This window comes from Sceloporus occidentalis, unplaced genomic scaffold (genome assembly GCF_023333645.1).
Source record: "Sceloporus occidentalis isolate IW3139 unplaced genomic scaffold, rSceOcc1.0.p SCAF_6, whole genome shotgun sequence".
In the NCBI taxonomy this organism is placed as follows: domain Eukaryota; kingdom Metazoa; phylum Chordata; class Lepidosauria; order Squamata; family Phrynosomatidae; genus Sceloporus; species Sceloporus occidentalis.
This window is the reverse complement of record NW_028316986.1, coordinates 135,559,072-135,584,988: the sequence shown is the minus strand read 5'-3', so window position 1 is coordinate 135,584,988 and position 25,917 is coordinate 135,559,072. Positions and strand designations below refer to the sequence as shown.

At 39.5% G+C, this 25,917-nt stretch overlaps 1 protein-coding gene across 1 annotated transcript in view; it reads left to right on the top strand.

Annotated features, from left to right (window-relative positions):
• Positions 1-25,917, top strand: part of TPO (thyroid peroxidase) — a 58,518-nt gene that overhangs the window by 10,333 nt on the left and 22,268 nt on the right. The window contains exon 5 of the mRNA XM_089529506.1: positions 13,503-14,015. Within this exon, the coding sequence (XP_089385632.1) occupies positions 13,503-14,015 (513 nt within the window). The remainder of the gene's footprint in view (positions 1-13,502; positions 14,016-25,917) is intronic.

Sequence of the window (25,917 nt, the reverse complement as noted above, 5' to 3'; positions counted from 1 at the left end):
GGACAGCCACTGAGAAGGCCTTCTCCCATGTTCCTACCAGATATACCCATGCGTATGGTGGGACAGAGAAGGGCCTGTGCAGCAGATCTCAAAGCATGGGCTGGTTCATAAAGGGAATATCGTCCTTCAAATAGTGCCAGCTCACTTTGATAAGTTGATGTGCTTGTTGTTATTGCTGTTGTTATTAGTGGGGCTTACTTCCAGATAAAGCAGTACAGAGTTGCTACATAACCAGTGTGTGACTTTTTTTAATAAATATGACACCAATATTTGACATTGCAGATTATGGGTAAATCCTGTTGTTAGCTCTCACTTAAAGTATACTCCTTGAATCAATGGGATTTACCTACTTGTAGTCTCACCATTCAATAGATGACTGAATGGGTCTACTCTAGTTGGGACTCACCAACAGGATATCCGCCTGTGTCCCCATCACATACAAGGGGCTCCAGACATCCAAAATGCACACTTTAGGGGGAGGGAATCACAAAAAGAAGAGATTAAACCTATTAAAATTCAAATGAAATGAGGAGCAAATTGGATATAAACGTGGGGAAATGTTGGAAGCCCATGGATACATAGCTTATAGTTGTGCGTATTCCTATAAGTAGCCCCATTCATTTTAAGGAAAGCAGCAACCAAATGACTCTGCTGAAATGAATAAGGCAGGATTTGTAGAAGGAATTCTGGAGTTGTCACTGATGTAAGAAACAGCTGGATGGGTTAAAGTATTTCAGTGCATTGCAAAACCCAGCATCAGATTTAAACCAATTTAAACAGAGTCAGCTTAAGACTGATAAGGTTAGGCTTCTGCTACCTAAAATATCACCTATAACAACTTTGCTGAGGAAAATATTATACTGAAATGAGAAGATATTTTTCTCAAAGAATGGGACAGAGAACTAATAAAATAACCCCAAAGATAAACAAAACATTTCTGCTGAAACTTAATGTTGATTTCCCTTGAAAAGTGAATAAAAAGCTCTGGCCTTCATAAAAATTGGCTAAGTGAGGAGAATGAAAATGTCAAAAGCTGCTGATAGTGGTGCCTACAGCTTGTATTCTCTCCTCCCACAACACATTTACACACAGAGAAAACATGGCTCCCTGGGTAGTCTGACCTTCAAAAAAGGGATCTCACTGTGCTGCCACATGTCCTACGGGCAATTCAAGCAAGATTGGGGGTTTGGTTTTAGAATGTTTTGTTGAAAATATTGTTCTTCCTTACAGGCAATATTAACCCACAGCCAACAGACCACAACTGAAGATGCTCTGTGTCCCCAGTTTTCTGGAGGCCATAAATTATTAACAACTATAAGCCTCATGTTGAAGAATGTCATCCCTGTAATATTATTCACAGACCAATTGTAAATAGTGTAAATTCAACATGGAGGACTGGAGAAAAAGAGAGAGAAATCTATTCTAGTAGAAAGCCTGTAGGAATTGAATATTTATGGCATTTATAGAAACTGAATTTTGGTCATGAGGTCTGCATGACTTTCAAAAAAAAATTATCCTAAATTAAGTACGCTAATAAAGCATTCTCAGTTGTGTTCTAACAGATTTGGCAGCCTAAAAATAATCAAAACTGAAATTTTGCCAGCACATTGCAGTCACTTGAGTGTAAGCTATTACTTTCAGACAATCAGGATTCAAATCCCTGCTCAGCCACTAGGTGACTCTGAGCAATTTCTACTCTATCAGCCATAGTGGACGGCAACAGCAAAACTCCCCTGCATATATCTTGCCAAGAAACCCCTTTGATGCAGTTACCATAAGTTAAAGCTGACTTGAATGAACATTAACAACAAACATAATCCAAGATAATACTCAAGCAAACCACAAGAAACTAGATCCAAATTCATCCATTTCTTTCTGGGCCCTTCTAGCAGACAGGCTTGAGTTTCCCAAAGTAATGTTAAGACTGTGCTTAAAAAACAAGAGGTTCTGTTGAAGCTGAAAGAGAAGCAGATACCTTGGAGTACATCAAACATCTATATGATTTAAAATTATTAATAGCCTCACCCAATGGTAGCTGGTCAGCCCCATGCAGACCACCAATGGGTTTCAGATTTTAAAGGGGCTGTCCAAAGTGATAACCAATGATTCCTGCACTCTGATCCACCACATGTCTTGGGTTCCATTTTCCAGAAACCTCACCCATCTTGGACAATGGTCTGGGATTCTGGGAGCTGAAGTCCAAAACACCTGGAAGGTCAGAGTTCGGGAATCACTGTGCTAAACTATTTTGATGGAGAGGCTGATAATTTTAGATAGTTCATTTAAAGTTCCAACTAGAATCCAATGAGTTCTCAAGAAGAAATACTTACAGAATTAGGATCACCTGGCAAAAAACATATAAGTTATATAAACTATAGAAAAGGGAAGAGAGGGCATACAAGAACTGGGGATGAAAAATGAGCTGGAGGCCAGGTTGCTTAAGATGTATTTGTTATACGTTCTGTACCATGAGGAAGAGCCACATCTCAGTGATGTAGTACCTGTTTTGCATACAGAAATCCCAAGTACACTTCCTGGCATTTTCAGTTTCAGAACAGGAACAGATAGTAGGCAATCGGTGGCCAGTCACAGCACACAGTTCTGGACTACATAGAAAGGCATTCACATTCCACAATTATAGTACTGTTATTCCACTTTAACTGCCATGGATTCCATAGGATGTTGCCAAGGCAGATAAAATGGAGTAATAGTGTTATATTTCTGTAGTGCGAAAGAGCCCTTGGTATAAAGTATTGATGGTTCATGGCTTCCATGCCAGTAAGGCAGTGAATCTGCTCTGGGTTTTAGTCTAAACTTTAATGGAGCCATCCATTTTGGGAATGGTAGTTATCACAGTGGAGATCTCCTTTAAACTTTGGATTTAAACCTGGTCATGGAAGCCCAACTGGACATGGAAGTGACAACAATATCCTGATCACTGGACAATCCAAACATATCTTCATGACTTCTTTAAAAGTCAACAAGTTGAGTAGGTTTTTCAGAATCAATATCTGGCATTTCCTACTGCTCTGTTGAGCTGTGGAGCCTTTGAGATGTTGCAGAAATACCACTCCTACCATGCTTGACCAAGAGCTACAATGACTAGGACAGATGGGCATAAAGGAACAGGTAGCCCATCAGATCTGGTAGCCCATCAGATCCCCACACCTGCTCTACTGGTTTGTCAAACGAGAAGAACTAGCAATAGCAAGAACATTTCTATACCACTTATTAGTGCACTTAAGTACTCCCTAAGTGGTTTACAAAGTGTAAGCTAATTATCATAGAATCATAGGATTGTAGAGTTGGAAGAGACCACAAGGGCTATCCAGTCCAACCCCCTGCCATGCAGGAAATCTCAATCAAAGCATCCCCGACAGCTGGCCATCCAGCCTCTGCTTAAAGACCTCCCAGGAGGTAGACTCCACTACACTCCGAGGGAGTTTGTTCCACTGTCGAACAGCCCTGACTGTCAGGAAGTTCCTCCTAATGTTGAGGTGGAATCTCTTTTCCTGTAGTTTGCATCCATTGCTCCGGGTTCTAGTCTCTGGAGCAGCAGAAAACAAGCTTGCTCCCTCCTCAATATGACATCCCTTCAAATATTTAGACAGGGCTATCATATCACCTCTTAAACTTTTTTCCAGGCTAAACATCCCCAGCTCCCTGAGTCGTTCCTCATAGGACATGGTTTCCAGACCCTTCACTATTTTAGTTGCCCTCCTTTGGACACGCTCCAGTTTCTCAATGTCCTTTTTGAATTGTGGTGCCCATAACTGGACACAATATTCCAGGTGGGGCCTGACCAAAGCAGAATATAGAGGCACTATTACTTCTTTTGATCTAGACACTATACTTATATTGATGCAGCCTAAAATTGCATTGGCGTTTTTAGCTGCTGCATCACACTGTTGACTCATGTTCAACTTGTAGTCTACTTGGACTCCTAGATCCCTTTCACACGTAGTTTCATTCAGCCAGGTGTCCCCCATCGTATATCTATGCGTTTCATTTTTCTGCCCTAAGTGCAGTACTTTACATTTCTCCTTGTTGAATTTCATTTTGTTAATTTTGGCCCAGCTTGTCCCCAACAATCTGGGTACTCATTTTAGTAACCTCATAAGGATGCAAGCCTGGGTCACGCTTGAACCCCTTGCTGGGATTGAACTCACAACCTTATGCTTTCTGAGTGAGTGGCTGCAGTACAGGCATTTAACCACTGCTCCACCAGGGCTCCTACACTGGCCCACCATCAGTTTCAGAGATAAACGTACACATAATTTTTATGTATGAAAAATAAAATCTTCATAATAAACATAACTTACAAGCAGAGGTCCTAATAATTGTGCACAATTTGGATTTGTAGTGGTTTGAACATTGGACTATGACTCTGGAGACCAGGTTTGAATCCCCACTCAGCCATGGAGACCCACTGGGTGACCTTGGGCAAGTCACACTCTCACCGCCTCAGAGGAAGGCAAAAGCAAACCCTCTCTGAACAAATCTTCCTAAGAAAACCACATCATATGTTGCCATAACTACTTGAAGGCACACAAAAACAACAACAACATTTCACTGATCTAATCAAGACCTTTGAACAGATTGTTTTTAGAGAGCTGCTAGAGACAGCAGGACTAAAAGGATTCTGTGCTACTCTGAAGAATTTTAAAGTTTGGTTGGTTTTTTTCAACTTTCATTTCTTTATGTCAGTTTCTTGAGAATTAAGAGGAAAAAATAACCCTCAGAGTGATGGATTTCTTTACTCAAAACAGAAGAACCCTCTTGAGAATCATGATGATTTTAATAGCTGGTAGCTATTTGATGGCCTCTGAAATAATTAATTTTAAAAGCCAACATTGTAATTATACTTTATTTAAAATAGCCCAGGTGATAAAAAATAATTAAATAGCTAGAAATATTTTATCCTCATGATTAAGTGTGAAGCATCTTATGAATATGCTCACTCTAATTTTAAACAGAAGAAGCAATCCTTAATTGATTAAAATGCAGTAAAATTCTATTGTAAGGCTGGTTATTATTGACAAAATAGAAAATATGTTTTTTCTATTATCATTAATATATTCTGAATACCATATCTGGAGATACAGGACATAATATTTTTTCTGGCACCCTGGAGTCACATGGATGGCTAGTAGTTTTGGCTACACCAGAAGTCCTTTCAGCCTGGTTCTTTCATTCACTATCCATTCATATTGCATCCTTGCTTTCCATGATATTGAATCAACCCAGTGAAGGAAGGAAGCAGGACTGGCCTTACCATTAGGCAGAGGGAGGTAGTCACCTCAAAGGGTGGAGGTTGGATTTGTTGTTGTTATTGTTGTGTGCCTTCACATAATTTCTGATTTATGGCGATCCTAAGGCAATCCCATCATGCGGTTTTCTTGACATATTTTGTCACAGGGGGTTTGCCATTGCCATCCTCTGAGGCTGAGAGAGTGTGACTTGCTCAAGGTCACCCAGTAATTTTCTGTGGCTAAACAGGGATTCAAACCCTGCTCTCCAGTCTTCTAGTCCAAGGCTCAAACCACTACACCATGCCGGCTACACAGAACTATAGCATCATCTCAGGCATAGTTTTGCCTTTGGTGAAATTATACATACAGTTATGCACAGGAAATACACTTACGCATTCAGAGAAGCATGTGCAGTTTGGAGGTAATGCTCTTCACAGGCATTAAATAGCTTGTGATATAAACAGTTGAAAGGATTTTGATCTGATGATTGTTTGCTTCTCAATTAGAATGATAGAAAATGCAATGCTTTTCAAAGAGCCAACCACGTTAGTCTATTGTACAGCGGAAAGAACGGGAAGATGAGTGGGGGAACAGGGGGAAAGGAGCCTTGTGGCACACTTAAGACTGATTTATTTGAGTATGGACTTTCATGGATTGCAATCCACTGTCTCAGGCTGCAGAATTAATGCAGTTTGGCACCACTTTAACTGCCATAGATCAATGCTATGGAATTCGAGGATTGGTTGTTTTTGTAAGATATTTAGCCTTCTGTGTCAGAAGTATTGTTCCAGATCAGAAAGTTTGCAAATTGCGGTGCCGTATGACTACCATTGCTGTTGATTTGAAGATATATGTTATTCCCAGTGTTATTCTCATGAGTGAGTACAGCTTGGTGGTTAGGTGTGCTGTAGTTCCATTCCAATTGATATTCTTGATCATTTGCACCTCTTCCTTATGTGGGGTATTGCATCCCAATGGCTTCCTGCCAGCTTAGGGGGATGCATTGTGTATACGACATGCCCCCAAGCTGGCTTTTTTTTTTTTTTTTTTTGCCAGTTGCAAGATCTTTGTTGCTTTTCTCATGTGATTTGTTTCTGAACAACAAAAACCATTTTCTTTACATGGAGATCCATGTAATCCTTCTCTGCAAGGTTTCCATTAAAACTGATCAAGCAGAAAGATGCAGCAACAGTTTTTCCCCACATAGTGTGTCAGAAGACAGCTGATTGTATTCCTATTGTGGCGTATGATATCTTTTTCTCCTACAACAGGTTTTGACAATTGAAGAAAACCATGTCTGAGTAAACTTGACTTTCTCAGGACATAGGATGTGTGTAATGTTAAGCCAGCCACAACTTTCAGTTACACAAATTTACTACAAATAAATAAACAAAGTAAATGGGTATTAATGGCATCTTCTAGACTACAAGAAAAGGTCAGAAGTATGTACCAGAACTTTCCTAGTGTACTGGTCTACTTAGCGTCAGTGATGGATTTTCCTCAACACCACTCACCATATGATAGAAAGGCTGTGATAGTAATAATAATCAGGTCTCCATGGTTAACATTATTTTCCTTTTTTAAAAAAAAACTTACACATTAAATGCAAAGGCCTTTTTAATTTAATTTATTTTTAATATTACATAACTTGTTGTAGGAGTAAATCTTCCCAAGTGCCATGTCTTCTAATTTTCTATTCACCATATAACCAAGATTTCTGAACTGAGTCTTACAATATCTATCATTCATTATGTTCCTTCAGGCTGCCTACCTCTGATTCTAGGGGCCATTGACCCCTGCAGTGTCAGAGGGAAATGTCTCCGTTCAGCAATATATATGTGTATGAGTGTGTGCTTGTACAGTATGTGTGTGTATATTAATATCAGTTATCTTAGTATGTTGCTTTTCTTCCAAGGAGTTAAAAGCAATTTTTTTGTCTCACCAGGTGAAGACAGTGAGGTAAGTAAAGAGGAGAAAACATTTCTTGTTTTATTCCTGATTGATAAACTTCATGGCTGAAGCTCACTAAAGTATCTCTGGTGATATAACCAGAGTAAGGAGTTGCTGCATAGCTTGTTGTATAGTTGGTGATATACAGGAAGTGTGCCTGGCTTTTGTGAATACAAGCAGAGAAGAGAATGGGAGCACAAAAATTAGACAGGTGTATAATAATTCCCATTATTGATCCTTTAATCCAACCCAGCCTATTAGCACCTTTTCTTCCAAACTGTATTACCATGTTTTCTCCCCTCCTCTGCAAGCAGATTTTATTACTTCTTTCAGATTTATAATAGAGATAACTCTGGAAACGGAAAGATTCCAAGGTAGCTGTGTTTACACACACACACAGTACTGTGCCAAGAAAATGGCTTCATGTGAAGCTTGTTCTGTTAATCTTACAGTAAATTGTTTTGCATTGGAGCTAAAGAAGATGGGCTATGTCTGATGTCACTTAAAAGATAGCACAGGGAAATCCTCATTTGCACATTCACCTCTTGGTGGAACACTTGTCATTCCAACAAAAGAAAATGTAGAGACTTTATTATGCACCCCAACTAGCAAATCAGGGTTTGTTATTACCACCTCCTCCATGGGAGCATGGAAGGATGAAGAGTAAAACAACAGAGGCACCCCACCAAAGGATATACACAGAGCAGATCCCCATGCTTCTTGATGCTTTTGGTCCAACAAAGGGATAAGAAAGAAGCAGGGGTATTTAGAGATTAATACAAGCTGTGGCAGTTACGTGTATTTAGGCTTAGAATGGAGCCTGACAGTGCCTTCCTTTCCATTTCCTTCAAAGAGGAAGCACGAGCCATCTAAACAACAAAATTAATAAAGGAGGCAAATGCAACTTCAGAGGAAGTTCAAGCAAAGAAAACACTTGCATACACAACAGAGGCAATAAGGTCGACAATTAACCCAATGTAATATTCATTGTCAAAATAAAGGATCGCTTCTTCAAACTGTTTCCACTGGAATAAGGAGCAAAGAAGTGGGAACATTTATTAATCAAACAAGTTTTAATCAGCTTAGACGATATGCAAGTATTTAACATAATAGCCTTCTTGATAACATTCCTCACAGTAATGAGTTTTGCAACGCTGTTTTAGAAAGCTACGAAAGATGGCCTATTGAATAAATGTATAGAAATGCTATTAGGTTACAGATTTTAATGCTCCATTACAAGTGTCTTTTAGCTTTCATCATCTCATTTAAACCTCAGATTTCATCTCTTTCCCTTTTGCATTTCGCTCACTCAAGATGCTTATCTTTTTCTTCCTCTCACCTGCACCAGTGTAAATGTTTATGCTTTTTTACTTTGGTTAACAAAAACACCTTAAAGAAGGAATTAAACTGATTTTGTAAAATACTCATAAGGGTTGGACTGGATGGCCTGTGGTCTCTTCCAACTCTGTGATTGGACTTTATCAAATCAGACTGCTGTCCCACCACCACGCTAAGTTTAAGAATGGAAGCATAATGGTTTGGCATCATTTCTTATCACACTTTCCCCTAAGATAGAGCTTTGGTGATGCATTATCGCATGATCTGTTTACACTGCCAAATGGCATCTGCAGGAATGTGCTGTTTCTCCCTGTCCCAAAGTGTGGGGCTTTGGAAGGAATTAAGGGGACAAGCAATCCCAACTGCCATCTACATCTCAAAGCTGGCTGTTGTGTAAATGTGCACACAGCAGCCAGCTTTGGAAGCTGCTGGCAGTGCAATTGCTGCAAAGGAGAAGGAAGAGAGCCACATGACTGCCTGACAAATAGAATTGCAGTGGAAGGGACCTATCACAGAAAGGCAGTAATGGAATAGCAGTGAAATGGAGAGCATATTGAAAGGTTTTGCTCATCAATGAAAAGGTGCGCTACAATGACAAATGGAATGCAGGGCAGCAGCAGGTTGGACATGCCATCATGTGATAACTATCAACCAAAAGTGTTTTTATCCTGTTAAATTCCACTTTTTAGCCTCATTTGTTAAAGGACCTTATGTGAGCTCCTCCTGACTGCTAGACTATATACTTTTCAAAGGGGATGGAATTGTAGAAGCTTTCTGTGGTGAAACAGCCTACTGTGTGAACATGTTAAATGTTGTAAAATAAGCACTGATAAAATTTAACTAGTCACAAGGGAGAAAAAAAGAGTGTTTCAGTTTGAGGTTTATATAGGACAGAGATCCTACTGGTATAATGGTGAGTGGCTGTTTTTAATGCTAATGGTGTTTTAACTGCCAGAGAGGAGTTATCAGCTTAATAAACTTTTTGAGTATTTGTAAATGTAGAGAGGATCCAAACTATAAGACACAGATTGGGCAGTTGCCAACATAATGTAAAAGCTGAGTGGTGGAGAATTTCCCACAATAGGTAGGGGGCCTTGAAATGTTGGATTCCTCAAATCTGACTTGATACGAGTGGTGCAGATGGAAGGATGTCAGAGCATATAAAAAGTGATGTCAAAAGTCATGGAGAGGAGAGGTGATAGGAAGACCAGATCATAATAGGAAGACCAGGCAAAGGAACATTCCAGAAGAAAGGCAAAAACAAGACTAAGGACTGAGAAAGACACCAAGTGGTCAGCAGTAGAATCAGCTCTGAAAAAAGCAAGGCCTTAGAACAATCTATAATAGAGAAATAGAGATGACAGTAATTATTATTATTATTATTATTATTATTATTATTATTATTATTTATAGCCTGCCCAATCACAAGGAATCTCGGCAGGTTACAACAGTAAAAGTACATTAGAAATACAATAAAATTCAAAATTAATCCCTTCCCAACCCCCCCATCCCAGTTCTAAAACTACATCATTAAATAATCACAATTTAAAAGCAATAAAATACAATAGGCTAAAAATTAGGCGGACAGAGAGACATGGATCACAATCGAATCATATTCCTATTAGTATTCGGGGAGAGGAAGCTAGGTTGGGAAGGCCTGCCAGAAGAGATCTGTCTTAAAAGCATTCTTAAAGGCTATAAGAGTGGAAATGTGGTGGATCTCCTCTGGCAGGTCATTCCATAACTTTGGAATGACCTGTGGTGGAAAAGGCCCTCTGGGTAACTGAAGTTAGCCTAGATTTTTTTTGGCTAAAGTAAATTCTTCTCAGAGGACATTAATGTGTGGGACGGACAGTATGGAAGAAGGCATTCCCTTAAGTATTCTGGACTCATGCCATATAGGGCTTTAAAGGTAATCACCAACACCTTGTACCTTGCCGGGAAACTATTTGGTAGCCAGTGAAGGAACTTCAGAACCGGTGTTATATGATCATTCCTAGAACTACCTGTAATTAATCTGGCTGCCATGTTTTATACCAGCTGAAGTTTCCAAACTTGGCACAAGGGTAATGCACCCATGTAGAGTGCATTACAGAAGTCCAATCAAGAGGACAGAAACAGCTTTGGTCATCTTGGTGAATGACTGTAACAAAGCTGCACTTACTATAGGGTAGCACTCTAGGACATAAGCAGGGTGTAGAATTGATAGAAAGCATAAGAGACAGCTGTGGAGGATAAGCTGAAACCCTGCAGCTAGCTTTATATATAAGTTTAGAAGGTGTGGTGAGGAAGAGCTGGGGCTGGGGCAAGCTCTTCAAAAGGAAGGACACCAAACAGGGCAGGGGGAGGAGATAAAAAAAAAAAGAAGAGCAAGTAAGCTTGCTGGAAGGCCGGTTGCAGAATGTGGAGGAGGAGACACTGGCAGCCTTGGCGCACAGCCTCTAGATTTATCCTCTTCTGCACAAAGCAGCTTTGAAACTCACTACTAAGTAAACTACTGTTTTGGACCATAAAGCACCCAAGAAGATTAAAAGCATGGACTTTGTTTAGACACTAGCACCAATTGAGCTGAATGCCAAAAAGTGAAGAACAGGGGCACGAGTATCAATTGCTGGACCAGAGAGAAGACTTCCAGAGTAGATGTCAGGTGCTGTGAAGATCTAGCCACCATCAAAGTCAAGCAAGTGCAGACTACTAAACCCAAACTTGTGAATTAACTGAAAGGAGTCTGGATGTGAAGTCGAAGGCTTTCATGGCTGGCATCCATAGATTTTTGTCAGGTTTTGGGGGTATGTGGCCATGTTCTGGAAGGCGAAACGTCAGGAACAAGCTCTTCTAGAACATGGCCACATAGTCCCCCCAAAAATCTATGATAGGAGTCTGCTGGAGCAATCAGCTTTAACATGGTAGTGAACAGAACTTTAGCCTAAGCAACACTGTTTTAAAAATCACAGATATTTTACAATATTGGCTACACTTGTTTTAAAACAAAGTTTTTCTACCAAATCTCCGTGTGTTTTGTTCTTCCATAGCTCCTAGGTTGGTAGTATGAGATGACCCACCATGATGGTAAGGTATCAGTGGTGAGTATCCAATCATAGGGAAAGGCTAGTACAAGGGTGCCTTAAACACAGTTAGGTACCACCAGCAGGACTTATAAAAGTGGTCAATGAAACTTGTGGCAATTTAACAACCTTATGAAGTATAACTTTCCCTGCTTAATAACATTAACAGTGCAATCCTATACATGCCTATAAAGCATCACTTTGTTCACTGGGTCTTATTTTCAAGTAAGCATCTTTAGGGATTATTGCTTTAAAATTAATAGGAGAAAAATGTCTTTCCATGAAAAGTTTTCACTGGAAATGCCAAAAGTTTATCATCTACATCTTTCTTATAATGACCATCTTTTTAGGCAGGGCACAGGTAGGAAGGAATATTCCATTCAAAATTGTTCTTGCATCATCTTCAAATTCTGACCCCTAAAATTTTAATGGGATATCCAAGTCCATCCATCCTTCCAACAAATATTCTTACATGATACATATCTATAAGCATATATTGTGTAACTGTGAAGAATTAACATTATTGGTTTGCTACTGATCATAGGTAACATTTTCAAGATGGAGTGATACCAAACAATATTACTTCTAGAATGAATATGTGTATGCACTCACCAAGCTATCTGTATTCCCATATTTTTATTCCATTTGCATCAAATTGTCCTCATTCCTGAAAAATTTAACTACAAAGACCCAAAATGCAAATTTCAAATTACTATCTCATCCACTTAAAGGAGAGTAAACTCTCAGTCAATGAAGTTTGTATTAGAGTTTACTTATCAACTTCCTATTTATTCAATAGGTCTATTCTTGTGGAAATTAAAACTTGGAAGTGGGAAAGCATATGTGCCTATGAAAATTTTAGACCCCTTTATTTTAATTTGTGGCATTTTATAAATTAATATCTGTTTGGAAACACTTTTAGCAGTTTTTTCATCAAAATACTTTCAAAATCAAGAAACATAATTTTTAAAAATGGAGCATATAGAGACCAGCAAAAATAAATAGCTTGTCAGCTTATTCAATTTGATATGGCTAGTGAAAGCTTCCTGGGAGCATGTGCTCATCATTGAAAAGTTGTACATTTTCTTTCATTTTAAGGAGCTTTATTCCAATATTTCACAAAGTAAAATGTCCCTGTGGCGTTTGTGCCTTACTCTACACTTTGCAGTACTAAAATGTGTGTGTGCAGGGTGGTGGTGGTGGTATTTATTCAGTTTACATGCACTGTGGAACAGGCGAGAATGAGGTTCACCAAGATCTACCAGTAGCTTGCAATAGATCCACAAAGATTTCTGATCGCTAAGCATTTAACAACAGTAGCATTAAGAAAAACAACCCTTTTTTCTTCCCATCTGTGCTTTATGCCAAAAGAAATCTGTGTGCATGTACCACCACCATTAAGAGGTGAGATTGTATGCATACATTGGGTTGGATGCAGAGCTGAACCAGTGGGTATATAATTCTGGTAAAGCCTGTTTTGCTAACCATCATGCAACAGCCTGACGAAGAACTTGTAGAAGACCCTAATGCAAGAGCTTTGTATGAACAATGTTTGCAATGCTTTGCATGAACAGAATCATCCCTCTGGTTTTCATTTCTCTTTTGTTGTTCAAGGTTCAATCAGAAAAGCCTTTGTACTCATAGAAGAGTGCCCCTGGTTCCAAGCCATAGTGCATATAGGTATCTGCACCTGAATGCAGAATACATAATAAGTCACAGCTTTATGAAATCAACCACATGCATTTCTACTAAGGATTGCATCAAAATATTGCAAACTTGTATAGGATGAGAGATTCAGGAAACTCTACCAAACCAATATTGCATGCATGCTTTACTACTGAAATTAATAATTCTGATCCACCTCTTCCCAAATGAGAGATCTTATTTTAATCCACAGGTTTTTGTCAATGATACACTCTCTGTGATGAGCTGCTTGCCTTTCTTCCGTTCATCCCCTGCATGCACCACTGGTCTCCAGGGAGTTCTGATAGGAAACCTTTCCATCTTAAATCCAAGGCAACAGATTAATAGCCTAACTTCCTTCCTTGATGCATCTACTGTTTATGGCAGCACAACCGCCACTGAGAACAAACTGAGAAATATGACTAGCAAAGAAGGCCTCCTCAGAATAAACATGAAGTATTTTGACAATGGCCGTGAATACCTACCTTTTGTCAACCAGGTTCCTTCACCTTGTGCTCAGGACCCCAAAGCAGACAAAGGAGAAAGAATTGAATGCTTTATGGCAGGAGACTCCAGGTCAAGTGAAGTACTTTCATTGACAGCTATGCATACAGTTTGGTTGCGTGAGCACAATCACCTTGCAAAACAACTAAAGAAATGGAACCCACACTGGAATCCTGAAATCATCTATCAAGAGGCTCGCAAAATTGTTGGTGCTCTCCATCAGGTAGGCTGATACTAGTTTACATAACATTTAATATATTGTTGTTGAGTGCCTTCAAGTCATTTCTGACTTTTGGTGACCTTAAGGTGACCATAAGGGTTTTCTTGGCAAGACTTGCTCAGAGGGGGTTTGCCATTGCCTTCCTCTGAGGCTGAGAGAGTGTGACTTGCCCAAAGTCAGCCAATGGGTTTCCATGGCCAAATGGAGATCCAAACTCTCTCTCCCAAGTCCAGTATTCAAACCACTACACAATGCTGGGTCTCATCATATCATATACGTCCACGTTTTCTCATTGTAAATCTTTTCCAGTAGTGGCTGGTAGCTTCCACATCAATCGCATGGTGAACCCCCACGAGCTATCCAGTGTTTTGAACCATTTTTGAGAAGAGGATTACAAACCTTGGATCGCACCTTGAAAGTTCATTCTAAATCCCGGAGTGCGTTCATTGCCCCACTGACATGGAAAACACCAGCTGCCACTGCTCTTTACAAATAAGGCATGCAGGATAAATACAGGTAATGGGATTGAGAACATACCCCAAGCTTTGCTTTTGACCTGCATCTGTTCAACTGATTCAAATGAATGTGGCAAGGCATGGTTTTGTCAAGCACCTGGTTTACCCACATTACATCCATGCACAAGGTCAATGGCACTCACAGAGGCTAGGAGAGTGAACATCATTCTAGTTTACCAATCTGTGAACATACACCAAAAGCCACATGAAAAGTTGCAAGGATTTCTTTTTATAATTTTGCCAATTATATTACTTTCTCATGGGTGGTCAACATGTTAGCCCACCCAAGGCTGTTTTTGAAGCTCTCAACCCCAGCAAACTCTCCATTATTTCCTTTCTGTCTCCTCCTTGATTCCAAAATGAATTCCTTTGGTGGAGAAGCAATTGATCTACCCTGTTCAACGTGAAAAACAACCCATTTTTCAAAGTCAGAAGCAGACATTCATCTACTTCCTGTTTTCTTTCTTTATTTCTTTTTCATTTTAGAATATTTAGCAATCCCCACCGGGTGCTGGGGATGAAAATGGGTCCCCAATTCTACCAGAGCTGGCTACTTTATGATCTGATTCATATTTGGGAAGATAAGTCACTATTCTGCTTCTGTTTGATTTTTTTTTAATGTTCTTAGCCCTTTTTGACATAACCAAGAACTATATAGGCCCAATGCATCAAGGGGAAGCAGTATTATTCCACTATTCCGTCCTTAATGTGTTTATGGACTGTATTCCACAGAGCAGAGCTTGGAAAAGTTATTTTCTGTTCTGCAGTTCCAAAAAACCTCCAGCCAGCATCCCCTAAAACAATGTTTCCATGTTGAGGCACAGAACCTGAGTATATACAACATATACACATACAGGCATCCTCCATACAATCTGAAATCCTTTTTGCTTTTATGCATTCAGCCAGCTTGCAAGGTTTCTGACCATCTGGGAGCAAAAGCAAAAAAAGTTCTGTCTTTAGCTCTCCATTTCTCTGTGTTTTTCCTGGCCCTTTCTCTTTTCTCGTTCATCCACTTTGTGTGCCTTACTCTCATGAATGTCTCTTTATAGTTCCACTTTACTATCCTTTACAGGCACAGCTGGCAAAATTGCATTTTGTAGGCAAATAACTAGATTCCTTTAAAATGCACTTGAGAGTTAGAATACACAAACTCTCTGCCTATAAAGTTCACTAGCCACACAAAAGAGATAATACTGAAAAGAGAGATGAAAACTTTAAGAATATATTACACAGGATTTGATCCACTTGTATAGGTAGCTCTGTGTCTTTGCATGAGGCACACATCATATTTTCCTCTTTCCAACTGTCCATATGGGCATGCATGCAAAATGAATAACTTGTCAAGTATAAAGTATTCTTTATGCTATTATGCACCTTCTTCGTGTGCAGATTACATCTAACAAGACATTCTGTAGGAGGAGGCTAGTTTGACATGCACATATTATATCAATGGTCAAAATTCACTAAGACAGTAATGAATGTGTAACCTACAGTAACACATTTGTGTCTCTTTTGTACTCAGGATCCTTAAGTATTCCCTAGTTTAGGGGATATGTAAGAACCATGAAAGCCCCCCCAATCCCATTTACTGGGCAATAGCTGCTACAGTCAAAAAGAATCTGCTTCAATGTTGATCAGGAAGCAGCTAACAACTCTACTCCCCCCCTACATGAGCAATCTCCGGCACAAGAGGGAAGTGTGGTAGGGACCCTGCTTCTGTCTGTCACACTGGAGATCACTCATGGGAGAGGTGGGTCTGTCAGTCATCTGCTTCATGATCAACAGGGCAGCAGAGACCAGTGCTGCCATAAGTCAGAAGGGGCCCACTCAGCCTTTCTCACTCCACAGTGGGAAGAGGGCCCAATTTGTGTCACCCCTCTTATGGGGTATCACCCGGTATGGGCCACACCCCTTTAGTGACTCCACTGTCTCAATAGCATATAGAAGAGAGTACGGTCATTTTCATTGAGTTCATCCAAATCAAGTTTAAAGCTAAGCTGTAAACCAAGCTTAAAGCTAAGTATAGTGGACCGTTCTTATACGCTGGGGTTTGGTTTCAAGATCTCCCATGAATAACAAAATCTGTGGATGCTCAAGTCCCATTAAATATAATGACATAGCAAAATGGTGCCCCTTATAAAAAATGGAAAATCAAGGTTTGATATTTGAAATGTATACTTTTTTGAACCTTTTCAAACCATGGATGCTTGAATCCATGTATAAAAAAATCAGTGTTTAAGAAGGGCCGACTGTATTGTGTTAGCTATGTTTAGATAGCATGGTGCAGTGGTTTGAGCACTGGATTACCCCACCCTGGAGTTCAGGATTTGATTCCCTCTCTGCCATGGAAACCCCCTGGGTGATTTTGAATGAGTCTCATACTCTTAGTCCCAGCAAACCCTGTGATATGTTCACCTCAGAGTTGCTTTAAGTCAGACACAACTTGAAGGCACACCACAAACAACAATTACTTTCTTATGGCAATTCTGTGGATTTATTCTGGCTTCCAATATGGCTGTCATCTGGAAACTATTGGAAACATCTCCACACGATGCCATAATGCATGGCCACTTTCCACATGATCACAGTGATTCTGATTATAAGTGGCTGATTAGCATTATGATCACTATATGCAAATGTTATTGTATTTAACTAGGGTCCTAACTGAACAATATTAAAATTGCCTTAAATGAACTGCATTCATATGCTGATAATAAACTGTATTACAATAACTTTAAAGCAACTGGAAATTCCATATTGTCTACTTCTCAGTTTGGTGCCATCTCTAGGAAAAAAGATGGATGCATAGCCTTTGACAGGTTCCTTATACACTAATAAAAATATTCTTAGGCATGCTTAATCATATTGATCCAATTACACTAATTCGTTAGGCAGGGGGACTTATGTTGGAGCCCTGCAGGGAAAAATATGCAGCAGATTTGCAAACATGTAGCAATTCCAAATAAAGGTAGGGAGCAGTAAGCCTCTTACACATGAATTAATAATGATATGGCCTAGACCTAGTTCTCTACTGGTAGAGAGAGGTACAAAATATTGATGTAGTAGGGAGAAAATACTTGACATTTCAGAGTGCTGGAAATGAGTTGTTTAAATTATATCCTATGTCCAGTGGGGGTTGGGAGAAACTGTTCCCCTAGATGTTGTAATACACTTCCACTTTTCCGTGAGCTTCAGCTATGGTGGCTGGCTGAAGGGAGTTGGAAAACACCAACATCTTCAATGCCACAGATTCCTTACCAATTCTCTGTGTGAGAAGTCCCTTACCAATAAAAGCTCATAGAGTTTAATTTATTGTTTAATTAATTGTGGCCCAGCCTAATTCTTACTGCAATTATTTTCTCTTTGCACAGAGGCTCTGCTTTTCTAAAGAAAAGCATTATAACCCATGCTTTAGTCTGAAGCAGAAGTGCATTCTATCACAATGCTTAACACTTTGGGATACCATCCATATTAATTCCAGACACACAAAACAGACAGCTTGATATAAACAAAATGAGCCAACCAACTTGAAGTGTCCCAATAGAGCAGGGGTGGGAATCATGCATCCTTCCAGAAGGTGTTGGACTACAACTCCCAGCCTTCTTCTCCAGTGGTTAAGAAGGCTAGGGTGGTTGTGAGTTGCAATCCAAAAATCTCTGGAGGACCACATGATTCCCATTTTACAGTGAAGCTTAAACTTCCAATGTTTACATCACCAGAAAAGGAAACAAGACATGATTTTATTTAAAAGACTGTTCTGTTGACTGTCTGTGTAAAAGTAACTGGGGGCAGAAAGAGGTTCAACACTCTGCATTTTCATCCATCCAATAATGTCAGGCTAAGGGATCCGGTTAGGGTTGCCATAAGTCAGGACCTCCAAACCGGGACAAATGTAGGGCAAATGTAGGACAACCTTTTCAAATGTAGGGCACATTTTATAAAAATGGAGGACATGCGGAAAAAATTGATGCTTTTTAAAAATGTTAATATAAATGCATGTTTCTTAGGCATGATCAAAATGGAGGACATTTGGGCATTATTCCTAGTCAGATGGCAGAAATGGACTTCCTTTTCTGCCCAAACCACCCCCCTCCATTCCAAAACACACACAACAGCACATTTGGGCACTTCCCGTGGCTTTACTTAACATGGCCTCTTGCATAGTTCAGAGGCTTATTCCATAATCAAACCCCTTGAGTTTAACACTTAGCATGGTTTAACATGGCTATGCATATTGAACATGTCAAGGTGGTTTCACAAGAAGTGGATTTGCTGTTTCAGGTTTCTTGAACCAACTCTACTTCTCAGAAGTGTGTACTTAGTCAAGGGACTTTGATTTTTTTCCACTGCACATGAGTTTGTAAAAATCAGAGCAGCTAACATTGGCCATGCCTGAGAGGCTTGCTGATATCAATATCACCATCACCATCATCACCATCATTGTCACAACAAGGGAGACTTGTTAGCATTAAAAGCACAAAAAATACACCAAAACCACACTTTGGAAGGTGACACTCTCTCAACTTCAGAAGCTGACTCAAATCACATCATCACCACACTATCCTTGTCGAAGCAAGGGACAATTGTTAGCATTAAAAGCATAAAAAATACACAGAAAAGGCACTTTAAAATGCACTTTAAAAATACAGTTTAAAAAATACAGCTTAAAATGCACTTTAAAAATACAGTTTAAAAAATACAGCTTAAAAATGCACTTTAAAAATACAGTTTAAAAAATACAGCTTAAAATGCACTTTAAAAATACAGCTTTAAAATGCACTTTAAAATACAGTTTAAAAAATACACCTTAAAAATGCACTTTAAAAATACAGCTTTAAAATGCACTTTAAAATACAGTTTAAAAAATACAGCTTAAAATGCACTTTAAAAATACAGTTTAAAAATACAGCTTAAAAATGCACTTTAAAAATATAGTTTAAAAATACAGCTTAAAATGTACTTTAAAAATACAGCTTAAAAATATAGCTTAAAATGCACTTTAAAAATACAGTTTAAAAATACAGCTTAAAAATGCACTTTAAAAATATAGTTTAAAAATACAGCTTAAAATGTACTTTAAAAATACAGCTTAAAAATACAGCTTAAAATGCACTTTAAAAATACAGTTTAAAAAATACAGCTTAAAATGCACTTTAAAAATACAGCTTAAAATGCACTTTAAAATACAGTTTAAAAATACACCTTAAAAATGCACTTTAAAAATACAGCTTTAAAATGCACTTTAAAATACAGTTTAAAAAATACAGCTTAAAATGCACTTTAAAAATACAGCTTAAAAATACAGCTTAAAATGCACTTTAAAAATACAGTTTAAAAAACACATACAGTACTTCCTCCTTCTCCTTCTCCTTCTCTTCCTCTTCATCCTCCTCCTCCTCCTCCTCCTCCCTGGCACCAAAAAAGGGCAAAGGAAATGGCCCTTTCCTTTCCCCTCTGGCTGCAGCCCAGCCCAACAGAGGAGGAACTCCTCCTCCTGAGTCTGGCTGGCCAATGGGGGCAGACTGGGGCTGGAACAGCCCCGCCCCCTGCCAGCCCTCACAGGCTCAGGCCTGGAGGACCCAGCCTGAGGAGGAGGAAGTCCTCCTCATTAGCCCTGCGCGCAGCTCTGCAAGGGCCAGCAAAGGCAACCTCATCCACCCGGGACAAGGAGGAAACCGTGCAGGGACGCCCCCTAGTGGTCAAAACCCGGGATTGTCCTGCCCCCAGCCGGCTTATGGCAACCCTAGATCCGGTAGACATGCATGCCTTCCAGTACAACTGCTCAAGTGTTCCAAGGATATATTGTGTCATGCTCCCTATTAAGCTGTGTGAGAATTCTAGCTAGGATAGAAAGAAAATATTGCACACTTCATTTATTCTTAATAAAGGTCTTTTATCCAGCCCGAGCATTAGTCTTCCTTATAGATTTCTCGCATACCCTGTGCAAGTCCCTCTATTTTAAATGTACTGCTTGCTTTATAATAATTGCCTTGAAAGGGTCAGAATGGGCTTTTTGGCACTTGTTAGCAAAGAACAAATCTGGGGGGAAACATGCATACAAGGCTTCTGGGCACTCAAATTTTAGTGGCTTTGAATCAGACACTCCATGCCCTTAGACAAAATAATTTCCAAAATGCATTTTCTGTGTATGGCTCTAGGCTACTCATCATCTGTTTGAATACCACAGATTAATGAGATCAGCCTGTGTCACATTATAAATGATTTGGAGTGGATCGAGTCAGTTCAGCGATGCACATTCCATCTATATATGCAACTTGGCTCCTTGGATTATAGAATATTACAACTAAGACATCAGTAGCCTCTAGAGTTGAGGGTGTCCAAGCATTTTTATTATGATGATTATTGCTACTAAAACTTCTTTCCAAGCAATTATAACCTTAGGAAAAGGTAATTCAAGAAACTAAAAAAAGTTTTAAAGATAAGAAAGAGAAAGAAAGAAAGAAAGAAAGAAAGAAAGAAAGAGTAAAATGAAAAGAAAATAAGGGCATGGGTGAGGGACTAGATACCTTTGTTCATTTTCTGTAAAGTAATATGAAAAAGTAGAAAGGGAGCAAGCTAGTTTTTATAAACATTTTCAATTAAAATTTAACTGCTTTGAGGAAAGTAATAAAATGATGGTGGAACATGGCTAGTGAGGAATACAGCATACAACACAGTTATAGGACTATGATTCTACTTTAATTGCAATGGCTCCATCCTATGGAATCCTGAAATCTGCAGTTAAGGAAAGGGTTTTAGAATTCTCATCCCCTGGTACTTAGTGCCCCATGAAACTCCAAATCCCAGGATTACATAGGATTCTGCCATGGCAGTTAAAGTGGAATCATAGTGCTATAACTATGTGGGGTGCTTGAGCCCTTTTTTAAAAATCCTTTTATCTACTTCCAAAATCTTAGGAAGGACGGAGATAATGTAACTGTTTTACCTGTGAGGAAACTGAAAGAGAAAGAGGATATGTACCCAAGCCTTTCAGAACCATATCCCTATTGCTTGGGGAATCTCATCCTTCTGTGGTCCCAGCCTCTGTTGCCACTGGACTTTGGGCAGTTTTCTGTCTCAGAGAGACAGGGCCAGAAATAAGAAGTTTATCAAATCAGCAGGAGCACAAAACAAATCACTTTGGTCTGAATAGTGGCATGTTCCTGGTGAAGAGCAACAGTGCTGAGACTTTGGGATCCAACTGAGAAAAGTAGATTACATTACAGTAGGCCCTTGTTATCCTCTGGGGTTTGGTTCCAGGACCCCACCCCACCCCCCCATAGATGCTCAAGTCCCATTAAATACAATGGCATAGTAAAATGATGTCCCTTATATAAAAGCGAAAAATCAAAGTTTGCTATTTGGAATTTATGCTTTTTTTGGAATGTTTTCAAGCTATGGATGTTTGAATCCGTGGATAATAAAATCCATGGATAAGGAAGGCTGATTGTATTTTAAAAGCCACAACTAACTGAAAATCACCTCAGAAGACAGTGGAATGGGGATAGAGAAACGGCTGCAAGTGTGGGGCACCTGTGTCCTGGAAAAACAGACAGGGTGGTAGATAGTTTTACATATTTTTAATTGGTTAAGTTGACCAGAGTAAAATGAGGATAAGCCACAATGTACATTAAACAGAAGTAAGGAAAGCGCATCCCTATATCATAGTAAGAAAGACAGCATGATGTAGTGATTTCAGCATTGGCCTATGACTGTGGAGATCAGAGGTTAAATCCCTGATCAGCCATGGAAACCTACTGCATGACCTTGGGCAGGTCACACACTCTCAGCCACTGAGAAATGCAAAGGCAAACCTCCCCCGAATAAATCTTGCCAAGAAAACCCCATGATAAGTTCACCGTATGGTCACCATAAGTTGGAAACGATTTGAAAGCACATAACAACACCACAATGGCCTGATACAGACTGCCAAAATAAAGCTGCTTCGGGTCTCTTTGGAGGTATGCTGTTTTGTAAACCGCCGTGATTGTTTTGTAAACCGCCGTGATCATAGGAATGGTGGTATATAAATAAAATTTCAATCAATCAATCAAAATGATGTATGCAGCCTAAGAATCTGGAAGCTGCACCAAAGCTGCACTCCAGTGCTTAAGAATGGAGTGTGGCTTTGGCGCGACCTCTGGACTCTTAGTACCCATGCATCATTTAAACATCATACCTCCTAAGAGACCCGAAGGAGCTTTATTTTGGCAGTCTGTAACAGGCCAATAGGTCCACTGAATGGTAATATAGCAGTTGAGCTACCCAAAAGTATATAGTTGGTTCCTTTCAAGGAGAGCAATGGGCAACATAGATACAAGGCCACTCTCCAAAAAGTACACTTTTTCTAAACACAGTTGTAACATTAGGAAACAAACTATAAAAAAGTGAGTGGCTAATAAAAAGAATTTGATTCTGGTTGGACAAACCTACCAAACATGCCCATGTTCTGGATGAATAGGAGACATGGAAATGCCAAGCCATTATTTGAAAAAGAGATAGAAATCCTAGAATATTATGTTTAGGGCTAGATGGGAAATCCCTTAGGAATTATTTTAAGTATTAGGCCAATTTGTGTCCCAATTTTGGACGCAAAGTAGGATAATAATAATAATAATATCCAAAACCAATATCTTGATAAGTTATAGCAGCCACAATTGTTAGCGAATACCTTTTCTTTTTTATTATGTATAAAATATCAGAATCTAAATGTTGTTCACTAACTTGATATCAGTTTTTCCATGTATTTATGAATTTCTATTTTGCACTGCATGTCTTGGGCTCTGTGTGTATGTGTGTGTTCTGTGCCTTCAAGTCACCAGTCAAATTACGGTGACCCTATAAATTTTCATAGGGTTTTCTTAGACAAGGAATACTCAGATGTGGTTTCTCCAGTTCCTTTCTCTGAAATATAGCCAAAAGCACTTGGGATTCATTGGTGGTCTCCCATCCAAGTACAAACCATTTCTGAACATGCTTAGCTTCCACACAGATAAATGACTGCCAAAGCAGGTAGCTGTATTTAGCCACTGATGCTCATTGGGTTTGGCAAGGTGGGAGGATCACAGGGGCAATCTTCACAAAACAAGGCACCCTTCTTCAGCTTCTTTGTGGACCACACATAGCCCAGGCCCAGCCTTGACCCTGGCATATTGCTCATCAGAAAAAGCCACATGGACATGTGTCTTATAGAGAGCAAGACCAGGGCTTCTCAGACCTCTGATATCTATTTTTGTTGTGTTTCCTTACTTGCTTTCTTGCGGTGGAAAGCTTGGGTGCTTGCTTTTCTTTATACGTTTCCATCAGGAAGCATCTTAAGTGTATTCCGTTTCTCATTTAATTTATTAAAAAGGATAACTCTGTCCTCAGCTTGCTCTTCCAACCAGAACATTTTTTCCTGTCCAAGGCACTGACTGGTAGTGATGCGGAGACTCTCTGTTTGCAAGAGTTATTCATTTTCTATTCCAGCCTGTTCTTCTGACTTTCCTTTCAGCTAGAGATGCTCAATTCAAGTCACAATTGTATTATAAAGGTAAAAGCTGTTTACTTCTTCCTCCCCCGCTTAACTGGACTGAATGCCTCCAGGGCACAATACAGACCATTCCTAGCAACAAAAGCCGGCAGAATTAGGATGTTTGTTAGTAGTAAGGCAGAGTCTTAAATTGTGCCCAGTGTGGGTAGCCCTATGCTGAAGGGACACTTGTGAGCCCTAGCTTAAAATACTGACCTAATTTAAAGGGATGACTGTTTGTTCAGTCTCCTGTTATGAGGGATATAAAAATCTGTCAGTCCGTTGTTTTGTTGTGATTGTATTTCTCAGAATCTCTCTAGCATTCTTTTCTTGTCCTAGCTCCACACACAAGAGATCCTGCTCTTCACTTTCCTGTCTCATTTTTGCCCTCAAAATGTATGTATCTTTGTAGAAGGTATAATGCAGTTTTACCAATGTATGCATTTTAATATAGTTTCCCCTTTAACTAAAGCATTTTTATCCACATTTTGCAAATATATGCAAGGTATTTTGGAGATTTTCATTACAAGCAAATGTATTGCATGTCTCGGGAATTGCCTTAGGGTTGCCATGACTTGAAGGCATGCCACACTCACACTCACACACACACGCATGATCCCCCCTCCAAATATTTGCCTTAATAGTTCCTCCATGGTGTTTATGAATATTATGCTAGATATCAATACATTCATATATGAGACTTTATGAAAAAATATTGCATTGAGTAGCAAACCTTCTTTGAAAATAAGTGTTGGAATTCTGCATTTAAAATAATGACATGAAATTACCATAGGATAACTAGATAACAACCTAATAATATAACCCATTATGAAATAATCATTATTCCAGTTTGGAAGAGACCCCCCACTTACTATTTGAAATCAGGGTATGTATCAGCATCACCATCATCTTCATTTGTGAGGCCATACAGGGCTATACAGGGTTGATCTTCCAAACAATCAGTGGCAACTAAAACAGGGTTGACTGGTGAAACAGCAAGAGAATGTTTCCCAGAGAAGAAACATATAGACAGGCACATGGGGCAGCAAGACCTTTTAAGCTGGGGATGCTGACAAACCCACATTGTCATGCCACTTGATTTTTGGCTTCTCCCAGAGGACCAGTGGCCATTGTTGCCATTTTCTAAAACCATTGACCTCCATTTGCTATTGGGCCATGAGAGTGAGGAAACAAGGTGAAGTTGTAGTGGGAAGGTCCCTGAAATATCATGCAACTGAGGGTTTGTACTTAATGGACATGATCCTAGATCTGTATGTAGCTCTACATGCACAAATCCATTTCTTCCCTGTGCTTGGCAGCTACCAGTCAGTGCCTTGGATAGGATACCAAAAGCCCTGAGATGGTGCCCTGCTGCCACTGTTTATCCTAGGAAGGGAAGAGGCAATTCATATCAAGGAGAAGCAGCTGGTCACAGCTCAGTTTGAAGGGAGAAATAACAGTGAACTATGGAGGGTTTGTTTCTTCAAAGTCTCCTAGCACCTTCAGTGTTTTGAAGGTGCTAGGAGAAAATCACCAGAATCGGCAAGCATTGGAGTATCCTTAAAAATCTACAACTCTTTTTCAGTTACCAAGATTGCTCGCTGCAATATGTCTTTCTAGATGTGATGTCCTGTTTATTCCATGTACTATAAAAAAAATTGTAGGGCTGTGGGAGAAAGTTAGGGTACACAACTTTGGGTCTCAACAGTCCTAATTCTGGCCCTGGGAATAATGCTGGAAATGTTGCTGGAAGAATAGCTTTACGTTAGAGGCAAAAGTGGGGAATGCCAAGCATCAGCATCAAGTTGCTTGTTTATCCTCACCAAAGGAGCCCAAAATGGCATCTGTGTTCCTTCTTCCAGAAAATCTAATGATCTGG